The sequence below is a fragment of the Vanellus vanellus genome (assembly GCF_965231255.1).
Source record: "Vanellus vanellus genome assembly, chromosome: 1".
In the NCBI taxonomy this organism is placed as follows: domain Eukaryota; kingdom Metazoa; phylum Chordata; class Aves; order Charadriiformes; family Charadriidae; genus Vanellus; species Vanellus vanellus.
The window spans coordinates 105,022,078-105,034,859 of record NC_138905.1 but is presented as its reverse complement, the minus strand read 5'-3'; the positions used below and the strand labels follow the sequence as shown (position 1 = coordinate 105,034,859).

Here is a 12,782-nt window from a genome sequence, read left to right as displayed (position 1 = left end):
AAGCAGAGTAACATCAGCTCCATTTTACATGTGGGAAACCAGTCATGATGGCCCTATCTCGCCCGTGAGCTCTGCCTGTGGCCAGGCTGCAATGCACCACACACCACACGGCTGCAGCCACGAGGTCCTGGCCTTGCACCCAAGCCTGTTCCAGCCTGTGCTGGCTCCTCCCCACCTGGAAAGCAGCCATAGACAAATCTTAATAGCCTGGCAAAGTCACCCCAGAAAGCTGCATGGGTCTCCTCACGTCCAAGGCCAGCATCCCAAACAGCTTTGCTCTTGCCTCACAGGCCAAGTTTCACACTTGGAGCTTAAGAATAAGCCTCCAGCCTTGCAGCAGACATTTGCGAAGCAACACGAGCTCTGCCCTGTTCCTTCCAGGCCTCAGCAGACCCATGGGCTATGGCAAGAGAGGGACACACCTGGTTCTTCCATGCCTTTGGTGCCTCTTTCCCCCTTTAACACTTCACATCACTCAACCCCAAGAAGCTCCTTGGTTCTTTCAAATTGGAGGGGGATATTTCCATCCCCACAGAGGAGCAAAATTTCAGCCGCAATGCAATATGAGTGAGTTACTGCGACACAGACCAAGTAAGCTGCACCACAGAGAGCAAGTTACTGCTCCTCTTACCTCTCCACAGAGGACTTAGTCCTGCCTTGCTCCTGGTAAGGGCAGTTTCTGGATTGAAGCTACTGGCTTGGCTCAAAGCTCTTGAGAAGTGTTCATCCACTACCGAACCAATGTCTCCCTGGAAGTATGTGAAAAGGACGCAGCGAGAGTTAAGGTACTCCATCTCGGCAGGCTGGTCTTTCTCATCCTCCTCTTGCTTGCTGGGAAGGGTCACTTCCAGAGACTCCTGCATCTTGTTGTATACAGCTAACTTCTTCTGGGACTAAAAACAAAACAAACAAGAGATGTATCACCGATGGCATTCAGTGCAAGCTCAACATCTGGTTTCCTTAAAGAAAAATAACTGAATACATTGACTATTCATTTCATAATTACAGTTGGAATACAGAGATACTTTGCACCGACATTTCACAAAGGAGAGATTACCAGCGCCACTTAGAGTTTTTATTCCTCGCACACAGATGGACCTGCTTCTCAGGCATGTTTCACAACCACAATTTGTCGGCAACAGCTTTCACTTGATACCTTCCAAATAAAACAGACAGACTCTAACAATTCACTCCTTGCTCCCACCTGGAAAGGATATTCCCATCAGTAAAGGCTACAGAGGTCAAGTCCAGCCCTGCGGAAGGGTGGCCAGATACACAACGTCTGCGCTTCACCCGTCAAGCTGAACACACACCAGGTTTTGCTGGCTGTGCTCCCCCAGTCCAGAGCACACGGCCCGCTGGGGTCCCCCAAATCTACTTGCTGCTGAAGGTGTAGGGATGGGAGAATTTAGTGCTTCCTGAAAATTTTTCCGCTGTATTATAAAACTTCACAAAATACATAAATTCTCACTCACCGCCAAGAAAATTTTTATCATAGGATAACCACCTTAGGGTGGCAAGTAGGATTTGGGGGGAGGGGGGTGGTTTGAGAGTATTTTTTTTGTTTTGGGGTTGGCATGGGTTTTTTTCCCCCCTTTTCCTTTTTTTATTTTTAGTTTTTAAACATCAGCTTCTGGAGAAAAGGACAAAAATTCAAGTCATAAAAATTAAACATGTGATCTGGGGGAAGAGGGGGATTGACAAGTCTGCAAACACATGCAAAAACATAGAGAAGCATATAAAAAAATAAAACGCATACTAGCCATCTGTGAAGGGCTATTTCAGAATCTTCGCTCTCAAATCAAACCTAAATGTCAAAATAAATGTGTGTGAAGATCCATTTTGCATGGAACATATTTTTCAGATGTTCCACTTTACAACTGTTTTCACAAAAAAAGTATCTCCCCAGAACAGTCGAGCTGCAGGAATCACAGCTTTTAGCTAGCTAGCCATTTCCACAGCTGACTTTACACACAAGCAGCCTCAGGAACCCAAAAACAACTACAGCACATATGTAGAAGTATTTCATAGCTTTTCTATAGAATTACAGTTTGACTTATCTTTTATGGTTTGCTTGGCAACACTTTAGCGCCATCAGAATCTCTTTAAGTTTACGGCCTTTTCCCCCTTTTCCAAAGTTGTTCTGAAGAAAAAGTTAAACAACTACACAGTCTATAAAGTTACATTTATACAATAAACAGGCCTGTCTGATTTAGAAATAATTGAAAGTCATTTTCCGATCTTGTATACCATCAATACATTTACATTCTGTGCTTTCAAAAAATCACATAAACTGATACAAATTCTCTCATTATGATACAAAGAAGATACTCTGGGGCTAATTCTTAATTATGAATGGCTATGCAAAAAAATAATTGTAAGAAAAAGCTATTGACAAGTGGAACTAAACCCTGTAACACTAAAAGCTCATAGAAATTAAGCAATGTTTCTGACATTACAGTAGGTTAACTGACAAACATAGAATATCTCAGTAATATCTTTAATTCTGATGTTCTTACACAAACTGCAATGAGGGATGTAAGTAATTCCATTTTACAGTTTGGGATATCGAGACAACGTTCCGGAATTCAAGTAAATCTGTGAGTCACAAAGCAAGTTATACTGTGTCCTTGCTTAGCACAGTATTAGTTATTTAGAGATTATTTAGACATACGGTTTTATCCCCAAATCCTAAACTGTGGGATTCACTTTTAAAAAAGAAACAAACAAAGATGGAAACGGCAAATTAAAACAGTTTTACTAGAAATTAATTGCTAAAAGGAAACATAGTCTGAGGCTCTGAAACCATTTTTTTGCAAATGCAGAATTTGGGGTGACTTACACTTTTTTGTAAATATTTTGTGTTTTCTTTAAACAAACAAAGAAAAAGTCTACTAATATTTGTTCCTGAAATGCTTACTAAGAAATCACTCATAGCGAGCTTTGTGGCTTTGCCTAAGTAATTACGGAACGACGAGACCTCAGTGAGACAGAAGTGGTTATAACAATATCGCATATGCAGGAGATACACGCGTTAGAAATGTGTAACACATCTACTTCAGTGACTTGATCATTCTTAAAGACGCACCATAACCCAGATCCTCTTAAAAATGCAAGAAAAGTGGTTAGGGAGGAAGGTGCTTTTTTTCATTTTTGTTTTGGTTCAGTTTTGGTTTTTATGTAGAGACAAAGTATGAAAGAGAACCTTTATAGAAGTCTAAATAGAGACTGATATATGACAACATCTCAGGCGCAGTGTATATGCCACACCTTGACTACACGCAACACATTTAAAAGTTAACTTCTATCATTTTTGATACGCTATTTGTATTTATACTGTGAGTATGCAAATACATATACAAGCACGCAATTATATACAGAACCACAGCGTTTAATACAGCCCCTGGCTTGACTTGGTTATCAGGAAGGAAGTCTTTCAATGTTCCTATATAGAGACTGGAGCTCAGGAAATTAAAACTTATCTCCAGAGTCGCTTCTCTGTGCAGGAATGTTCCCCCTTCCACAGCCTAAGAATCTAATTCATTTTCCATTTCAACTCTCTTCCCTCCCCTCCAGTCCACGGACAGTCATTACAAGATATTCTGAGCACTTGTTAGTTTTGTAAACACCAAATCTGGCTACTTTTTTTTTTTTTATGTAAAAAGATAAAATAAAAAAAAGATGGTGGTACTGATGGACAAATACAAGGCCTTGTGTACGAGCTGAAGCATTTACAGTGAAAAGTTGTGTTTTGTGGTGAGTTTTTTGCAAAGGGTGAGAGTTCTAAATTAAAAGACTTTTCAAAATTGCATCAAGCCTGTGATCAGATACAGACCTACTTAATTTGTATTTCAGGAAGAAATTACCAGCCTGGAATTACAGGACTCAAAGTAAGAGACTACACTGAGATAGTGACACGAAATTTTCCTTGTATGCAATGTATATACATCCTTCAATAATGCTTTTGCTCGCCCTAACTCCCTTAAAATACCCTGCCCGCACACAAATGCTGTCTTACTTGTTCTGACCTTAACAGTAATCTTCTCACAGCATTTCTGACTGCACTTGTGTGAGTGGAAAAGTATGCAAGATCATCAAGTGCTAAATGCATTTGTCCCACCATCATGGGGCGGGGGCGAAGTAAAACAAAACAAACGAAAAAAAAAAAACAAGTTAGGTTTCTGACAACTAATCTGGGCTAGCCAAGTTTCGCTCATACTTTTTTTTTTTTTTCTCATATAAACAGTTCTGCGATACATTTAAGCAGCCACACGTATCTGTAAGATCTTTACAAAGAGTATTTTCTGACCAAACAAAATGTTATTTCTTCCTTATGTTCAAATCTCCAATACTTTCATATCTTCATGAATTCCACCTCCCTCCCTTAAAAACTAGAGGCTGAGATTAAGCAGCCTCTGAAAAACAAAACAAAACAAACACACAAAATCTCGTCTTGGCCAAGACCCAGAATACAGAATTAAAATTCAGCTTAGCATACTGGGAAATAGGGACAATCCAATGTCTATAGCACCTGATGCCAGCTTAGAGAATAGACCCAAGTTCATGGCTGAAGGATGAATGGTACAACCTCTGGGTAAATAATGCTGTACAGCATGGGCTGCGTTCAGCTGAAACCAACATTGTTTTTGGTATTTCATACATTCACAAACAGGGTCTTCCAAAGAGAATTTAAGCTCTTACTGCAAGTTGCCTAACAAAAGGAAACTAAAGGTCAATAGCAAATCACCGCTCATAAGGCAATATTAAAGAGAAGGTTTATACTGGATAAGCATCATCCTGTTTTCCGGAGGAAGAATGACTACTTTTAGACCAAGAAAACATATGGTCCAAAATTTCCCAAAAAACACCCCAACCATGTCTTCAAGATGCCTGTTATTTTATGACATATTCTATCTCGAACCAAGCAAAATGGTTCTCATGCAGTGAAATTCTGGCCACATTAAAGCCGATGGCAAAAGTCCAACTGACTTCAAGGGTCCCGGATCTCACCCAGGGTGTCTGGTAGAAATGTCAGAACATTCCTCTTCACAAATTGAAAAAAATTCACGTCCAGCTGAAACCAGCTAGTAGGCAGCAAAACAGAAAAACAGCAAAGCACAGTTGAGAATGGAGAAAGTTTTAGTTTAGCCAAGTTTGAATCGAAAGTTCAGGCCAGCTCTTATTTTACATATAAGCTGGTTGCCTATTCCCCCAACTTATTATCTCCATACATGCCATCATACAGCATATGGTCCTTTATGTTCCCAAGCATGAAAAGTCTGGTGTGCCTGTGGCCACCTGTTAGAGATTTTCCATTATGAGAGAAAGAACAGGAACCAAAAATAAAGAATAACTACACTGAAGAAACACTATATGACCCTACCCTGAGAAAAAGGCTGTCATTTGACATAAGCTTCTGAGAAGGAATTTCAGCAACAAACTCGTGGCAAATCATGGACAGTCCTCCGTTTGTGGAGCTGTCTGCCAAGCAGGCTCCTATTGATAACACAGAAAGTATTCAAGGAAGAAGACAATTTCAAGAAATCAGAGCACGGAATGCTGGGCCTAAAAGCTGGTATTTACGGCATGCCCTGAAAACATGAAATGCTAACTTCTACCCTCGCAAACGCGCAAGCCGAGAGCAAAGCCACACGCTTGCTGGCAGGTGAGCCCCTGGACTTGCGGCAGTAGAGCCTGGAGCTCCTGCTATGCTCTGCTGATGGGGGGAACCGGTAGGATAAGAATGAATTTATACATTTTTTTGCTGTACATGTAAACAGAGGTGTACCATTAAAGTCTAAAGCCCTGTTTTTATGTAGCTAGAAGATCAAATAGAATGCGGTCTCAATCAGAATGACAAAGTAAAGCAAGCCAGATTTTTTATATCAGCAGCATCCCGTGGGATTAAACAAAACAAACCAACAAAAGTCCCCGCACAGGGCAAGACTCAATCCGGGCTTTACATCCTGCAATTCTGACAGTAGCCTTTAAAGGTGAGTCATATAGGTGTGATGCAGTTTCCAGTGAAGTCGGTAGCAGGACAGCCACCGGGCTTCAGAGCAAGCCTCAAGAAAGCACCTGAACTACAAAAACTAACCGTGAAGCTTATCTTCTGCTGTCATCTGCTGCGTTAGATACTGCGGACTGCCACACAGTACCAGCAGCATAACAAGCCCATCCTCAGAGTTACGAGCATGTGACGCAGAGAACTTTACTGAAAACTGTGTTACAGTACGTGAATTAGGCTTTAGCTACAGCCAGCCCACACAACGTTAAACGCGACTCGTCCTTGTCTGCAACGTTGTTAGTTTGGAAGGAAGAGTTGAGTTAGTGACCTAATTTGCTAATGGAGACAAGCCCTTATCTGGAAAAAGTCTTGTCTACAGCACTGCCAGCAGTAAGTCTGACTTAAGCATATCACAACTCTTTTATGCAAGACTTGATTTAGCAAGGACGGTGTTGGCTTAGCTCGCTACATCTACATACCATGGAGAAATTCCAAAACTACCATTTACTGTAACTTCCCATTTCAAAGGTCTTAAGATGAGCTGTTATTGAGCCAGGGTGAATCCTACCTTAGCCTCAGCCCTGCAGCTTGCTACACCTAGACCGACAGGGCACGGCATGCCGGCACGGCGTTTCTTGCGCGCCAAGAATACAACGGGATTCTTCACCGATTATGCATTTCCAGAGTCTCTTCAAATGAGCAGCTCCGTTACACCCATTCCTCACCCAACCCATAGAAAAGCCCAAACTTACTCCTACAGCTGCAGAGCCCCCCAGGAAAGCAGGTGATGAAGAGAGTTTTAATTTTGCCATTCTGCAGGGCTCTATGCTCGCGCAGGCACGGCTCCTTACCACGCACAGGAACGCATTCCTATTGTAACACAGGCGCACACTCGCTCTGTCTTTTGGCAAAGGAATATGGAAACCCCGATTTATCTGTAGAATTACAGCCACACCCCATTTTGATCAGTTCCTTCTGGCAGCGTGTGAGCATGTGTATATCCATACTCCACTCACTTCCCTCCAGCAAACACCCTGGACTTCAGCAATCTCAAAGATCTAAGGTGCTAAGCCTCCACTGCCATTAATATTCAGTAGGAATTCAGGCTTCAGTCCACTAAGCGCTTTAAAAAAAAAAAATCCCATCTAAATTAATTCGCCAACAAGTCCTTTCTTGGCTACAGACTGGTGAAAGCTAAGCTTCCAGAAATTCTGCATTGCTGCGCTGATTTTAAGTGAATAAAAACTACAGATACAGAAATGCGGGACTAACTTTAGAGTGGGGTAACTTTAAAAGGGCATGATGGACCATCCCCTAACAAAAAAAAAAAAAAAAAATAGTAGTGACATCTGCACAACCCCCGTACATGCTAGTCCATCATTTAAAAGCAATCCAAGATCTGTTATCTAAAAAAAAAAAAAAAAAAAAAAAGACCATTCAAACCCCTTTCACTGCAGAGCAGTGACTCAATGCCAGCCGCTTGCTGGAGATGCTTCTCCTGACCCTCACCTGCAGCACATGACCTATAGAAACACAATGAGGTTACCTCTCCGGAGAGACGCCGTGGCCCAGAACTTGAACCTATACATCTGCAAGAGCAGCTCCACAGCTGAGGAGCTTGCTCTTTAAAGGATACAAAACTGCTACTGAAAGCTGGCATCACAATTACATGTTTGTGACAGTTTTATTATAAATACCTATGAAGATGCACAAGTTTTAGTCAGAATAAGACACACCTCCACCTCCTTGTGCTGAGAAGGAAAGGAAAGCCAAGAGGGGCACAGCACGGAGAAGCTTCCTCTCTCGGGAAACAAATCGTTTTACTGGGTACCGAAAGACAGCAGAGTAGTACAAGGACACTGAAAAACGTTTCAATGGGGTCCTCGGATATTTTAAAAGTGAGCTCCAGTTTATCAGCTCCAATGCAGAGCTTTATTTTTGAGATATTCCACTAATTCATCTTTCCTCACTGTTACTTTTAAACCATAGTTTTAATTCCGGCAAAGAAGAACATTCTTTAAAATGGTCATCATCCTCACGAAGAGCACAGAAGCATTTTACATGTTGAACACATGTGTAAGGAGAAACAAAAACCTGGCAACAGATTCTTCATCCTTCTTCCTTATGGTCGTTACCAGTAGATTAAATGTCCCTGACAGGACAATTCTGAAGAAAGAGAGACTTGCAAAATGTCATACGTTACCCCGAACAATAAATCTTTCCACTGTGACTACAGATGCATGAGGAGCTCATTCTATATTTACTTTATTTATTTATTTAAAAAACATTGGATTCAGAGAAAATACATAAAATGTTCTAAAGTTTGCAGCTGCTAGAATCAGAGGGTGCAACGAGTTTTCCAGTCTGACATTTGACTAGTTTGTGAAGACCCTCCAGCTCCAAATAGTTCAGGAAAATTGGTGCAAGCACGATTAACTAAAACAAATTGTCAATAACATGTAAGATAGCAAGGTTTAGAACGTTTTTTGGTGGTAACGGGATTTATTGTGCTGGCCACGACTCATGAGCTGTATTGGCTCAGCAGAGCTGTCTATGTTTCTTGCCTTGCATATCTACCTCCGCTTTTCTTAAATAGCCAACCAAAAAGAACACAGTTTATTTAAAATGAAATTTCAAGAAACTTTGGCATTCATTAAGGTGCCTCTGGGACCTTTCATATATGATGCCGCTTTCAGCTGATGGAGAAACTTCATGATTCTGTTTAAAAATAAAAAGCAACTGCACTGGAGTGTGACACAGCTGCTAATGATCGTTTAAGGGATTTTTCACGTACTATGTGTTCTACACTCCAGATCTAGAAGAGAAATACAGTCAATCGCCTATGGAGTTAAACGTCAAAAAGTTCACCAAAGTTTCAATTGCAGTTTTCTACTTTGAGGTCTCTTAGCCAGAGTCAAGTAATTCAAGATTATATATTTATTTTCCCTCCAAATCATGCAGGCTAACAACCGGAGCCCCAGATATTCAAATACAAAATTCGTAACTAAAATTATTGAATAGAGGGAAGGTTCTGCAAGCTGCGACCTAGATCAGAGAAGAAATAATAACGAAAGGACACTGCAACAGACAAAACTCACAGGTTTTCCAGAGCCCGCGTTTACAGGGAACAACGTGAGCAACCTGGAAAAGTTTGCTGGGGTATCATTACTGCAAACACGCTCCCTCTCCCAACAATAAAGAAAAAAAAAAAAAACAAACCAATAGCACGCGATAGGAATTTTAATGTTTTAGCCCATATTCGTGTCTCCCAGGCAAGTTGATATTAGGGGTCACTTCCCATGTACGGAGAAAACAATCTTCGTGGATAATAATGATAAAACCTTATGGAATGCAGCAACAACCAAAAAAATGTATTCTCAGATGACTACATTAGGGCCAAGTCAATATTAGTCCCACTTCACCCACGCACTGCATAGTCTAAAAATGCTGTCAGCCTGATAAGAATTTCCTGATTCACTTTTAAAAAAAAAATAAAATAAAAAAATAAAAAAAAAAATACGTCTGATCACCAAATTCAGCTGGAAACTCGCCGCCTCTGACCTTCCAGGAGAGCCGAGGCGAGCGGCGCGGCGGCGCTCCCCGTCCGCGGGGAGCAGCGCGGATCCCCTCCCGCCGGCGGGCGGAGGTTCCGCCCGTGGACCGCACTGCGCCGCACGGGCGGTGTGGCAAAAGCGCAGCTCCGCGCCGACATAAGCGGGCGGGCGAGCGGGGAGACTCGTCAAGTAAGGAGCGACGGCGGAGAGGAGGAGGGAGGGAAAGAAGGGAAGAAATAACTTTCTCCCCCTTCCCCACTCCAGCCGAGCAATCCGACGCCCTCAAATACAAGAATTTGGGGCGCGGGGAAATATCATTTTTATCAAAAAAAAAAAAAAAAAAGTCTTACCAGACTCTGCTGCTCTAGGGCACCCTCACCAGCTTCCCGCATCTCCAAATCAGGCCGGGGGCTGCATGGCGCATCGCTGGCTGGCCGGGGCGGAGACCTCCGCCCCGGCCAGCCAGCGATGCGCCATGCAGCCCGCTAAGGTGGTGGGGTGAGGAAGGCTCCCCAAAAAGCCCCCCTCACCCCCAAGTCCGCCCACCGCGCAACCCCTTCCCTCCTCCGCGGCTCACCTGCGGGCAACCCGCCGCGGGCGCGGCGCCGGCCAGATAACGGGGTGCCCCGCACGCCGCCGGGGCGGGGGGCTGCTGCATGGCCACGTCCGAGCAGCTCATGGCCGCGGCCGTCCCGCACCGCCGCCGCCTTCTCCTTCTCCTCCTTCCTCCTCCTCCTGCTTCTTCTTTTTCTTCTTCTCCGCCGCCTCCTCCTCTTCCTCCTTCTTCTTCTCCCTCTCCTCCGCGCAGGGCGGCCGCGGCGGGGCGCCGCGCAGCCCCGGCTGCCAGCGCATCTTCGGCGGCCGCCGCGCCCCGCGCCCGCACTTATAGCGCGGCAGCGGCGGCGGCAGCGCGGGGCGCCCCGGCGGCGGCAGCGGCGGCGGCAGTGGCGGGGCCGCGGGGGCGGAGACCGGGACCGCGCCCCGCCCGTCCCGTCCCGTCCCCCCCCCCTTTCCCCTCTCCCCTCTCCCCGCGGCGGCTCCGCGGGTGCGCAGCACCTGCGCCCACTCCCCCCCGCCCCGTTCTGCGCGGAGCTGGTGGCGGGGAGGGGGAAGCGCCTCGGTGCCGGGTTTCGGTCCGTGAGAAGCTCGGCCGGGCTTAAGTGGCGGGGACGCTCCAGAGTCAAGTGTCACCTGCGTCGGACGCCATCCACCTCCAGAGGGATTCATCCTAGAAATTCATCTGGGAGGAAGGAGGAACCCGCTTGTCCCGTAGGAAGTGGCAGGTTGGATGCATTTTTCAACTAGCCCAGGAAGTCCCTCTTCCCCTTCCCACATTTGGTCCGCAATGTTTAAAAAAAAAATAAAAAAAAAAAATCAATTAAGTGCACTGCTCTACTTGAAAAATACATGGAAAACCAGGATCTAGTTGTAACGGCTCCAGTCCTACTCAAATATATTCACAGCCTACCTCTGTACACACATTTTTGCCTGTGAGCCGCCCTGCTGCAGTGCCGCACTTGAAGGCTTTCGATACCATTCCTCACATGGAAAAGGCTACGTGTACGGTTTGGTGGCATTATCCCAGCTTATGAGCCTGGGAACGACTGCACTTGTTTGCTCTTGGTTTCTTCTCCTTTGGCCTAAGATGAATTATTCCAAGTTTCTTTTTCAAAAAAAATAGTCTTGAAGTTTACCTACACTTACATTTAATAGTGGCCAAAAATTGAAGCCTTCAATAAAAAATTCTAAATTTATACTCTCTCTTCTCTCCGTATACATACACACACACACACACGGGCGTCTTCTTGGCCAGAACAGTTAGATGAATACACAAGGTTAAAATAGCTCTGTCTGACCCCAGTAGGATTCCCTGTTTATAGTAAGCATTTCTCTGAAACATTCAACTGCAATACTTTGAAAAAAGATCAGATTTCCTGCAGGCATATTTAATATTTTATTTTTTATTAAGTTTTGGGCATATGGATTTTAAGGTAGCTATGTACTTTTTTAATAGCGCTCTGGTAATTTGTTCCTGTTGCATTTTGTCTGTCTACCTAAATGGATTCAATCTTAAGCATTAACCTCTGCAGTCAGTCAGAAGTTTCTGCAAGGCTACAATATATATACAGCATACGCTTTGCTATAGCAAATGAATGAGTTTCTTCAGGGAAACAGAAAATCCAAGTGCTGATTGCTATCTACAAATCTTTGGTCGATCTGGGCTCTATTAATTTCAGAAATCTCTTTCCCCTCATTTCCTACTGCAACAAACACGCCTAAGGCAGAACGTTATCCCGACAGCAAAGTTTGCAGGAGCCGGCGGCCGTCAATCGGCAATAACAACAAGTGCCACCTTCTGAAGATCGCTGTTCCTGGACACGCGCCTGATCCTGACCTGGAGTTTTTTACCGAGCGCGCACGGCTGGGCTGCCTTCAGGCATTCCTCCGGCCGCCCTGTCTGCTGGCACCCGGCCTCCTCGCGTTTGGACGACTGGCTGCGATCCACCCTCGCAGATCCTCTCAGGGAAGCGGTGCTGTTTGCCGCAGAGGATTGTGAAACATGTTTCCTCTTTTAGGGAAGATGTTGTTTAGCACCATTCTGTCTGAGGTAAAATGCTTTCAGATGCAACAGCAATAAGGCCCGATGCTAATTTATAAAAAAAAAAAAAAAAAAAAAAAAAGAGAGACAAAAAACCCACCCACCACACAGCCCAAAACAACACCCTCCTACGCTTAATAACAGTAATAAAACAAGTCTGTAAAATCACAAATAGGAACAAACTCTTTTGAAACCAATTAATCAATTTTAGGAGAAAATCCACTATCGGTTCTTAAAGCAGGATCAGGCCAAAATAGGAAATTATTTATTGTCTACTACACTACCGTGATACGTTGAGGTGGGAGTACATTAGTGATCATTTTACACCCAAGTACATGAGGCACTTGCGAGAGATTTATAGATGTGCTAACGCAGATATCACCGTTTTCCACAGGATGTCAAAATGCTCTGATATTCAATTAGCGCACACTCCTTATCAGATCTTGCCACAGTTCCTATCAGATGCCTTCAGGCATGATACAGTGGCATTATACACGATGTCAAAAAGCAGAAGGGGACCGTTATCGGGCAGATGTTTGACACGACGCATCATGTCAGCCAGCCAGTGGCATGCAGCCGTTGCTGAAAAGGATTTTGACGTGATACAGTGTGCCAACGCTGT

At 44.2% G+C, this 12,782-nt stretch overlaps 1 protein-coding gene across 1 annotated transcript in view; it reads right to left on the bottom strand.

Annotated features, from left to right (window-relative positions):
- VGLL3 (vestigial like family member 3) overlaps window positions 1-10,487 on the bottom strand; it is a 28,677-nt gene extending 18,190 nt beyond the window's left edge. Inside the window, exons 1-2 of the mRNA XM_082498845.1 lie at window positions 10,139-10,487; window positions 632-893 (exon numbers count right to left, since the gene is read on the bottom strand). Of these exons, the coding sequence (XP_082354971.1) occupies window positions 632-893; window positions 10,139-10,240 (364 nt within the window). The 5' untranslated portion in view covers window positions 10,241-10,487. The remainder of the gene's footprint in view (window positions 1-631; window positions 894-10,138) is intronic.
- Window positions 10,488-12,782: the final 2,295 nt, after the last annotated feature.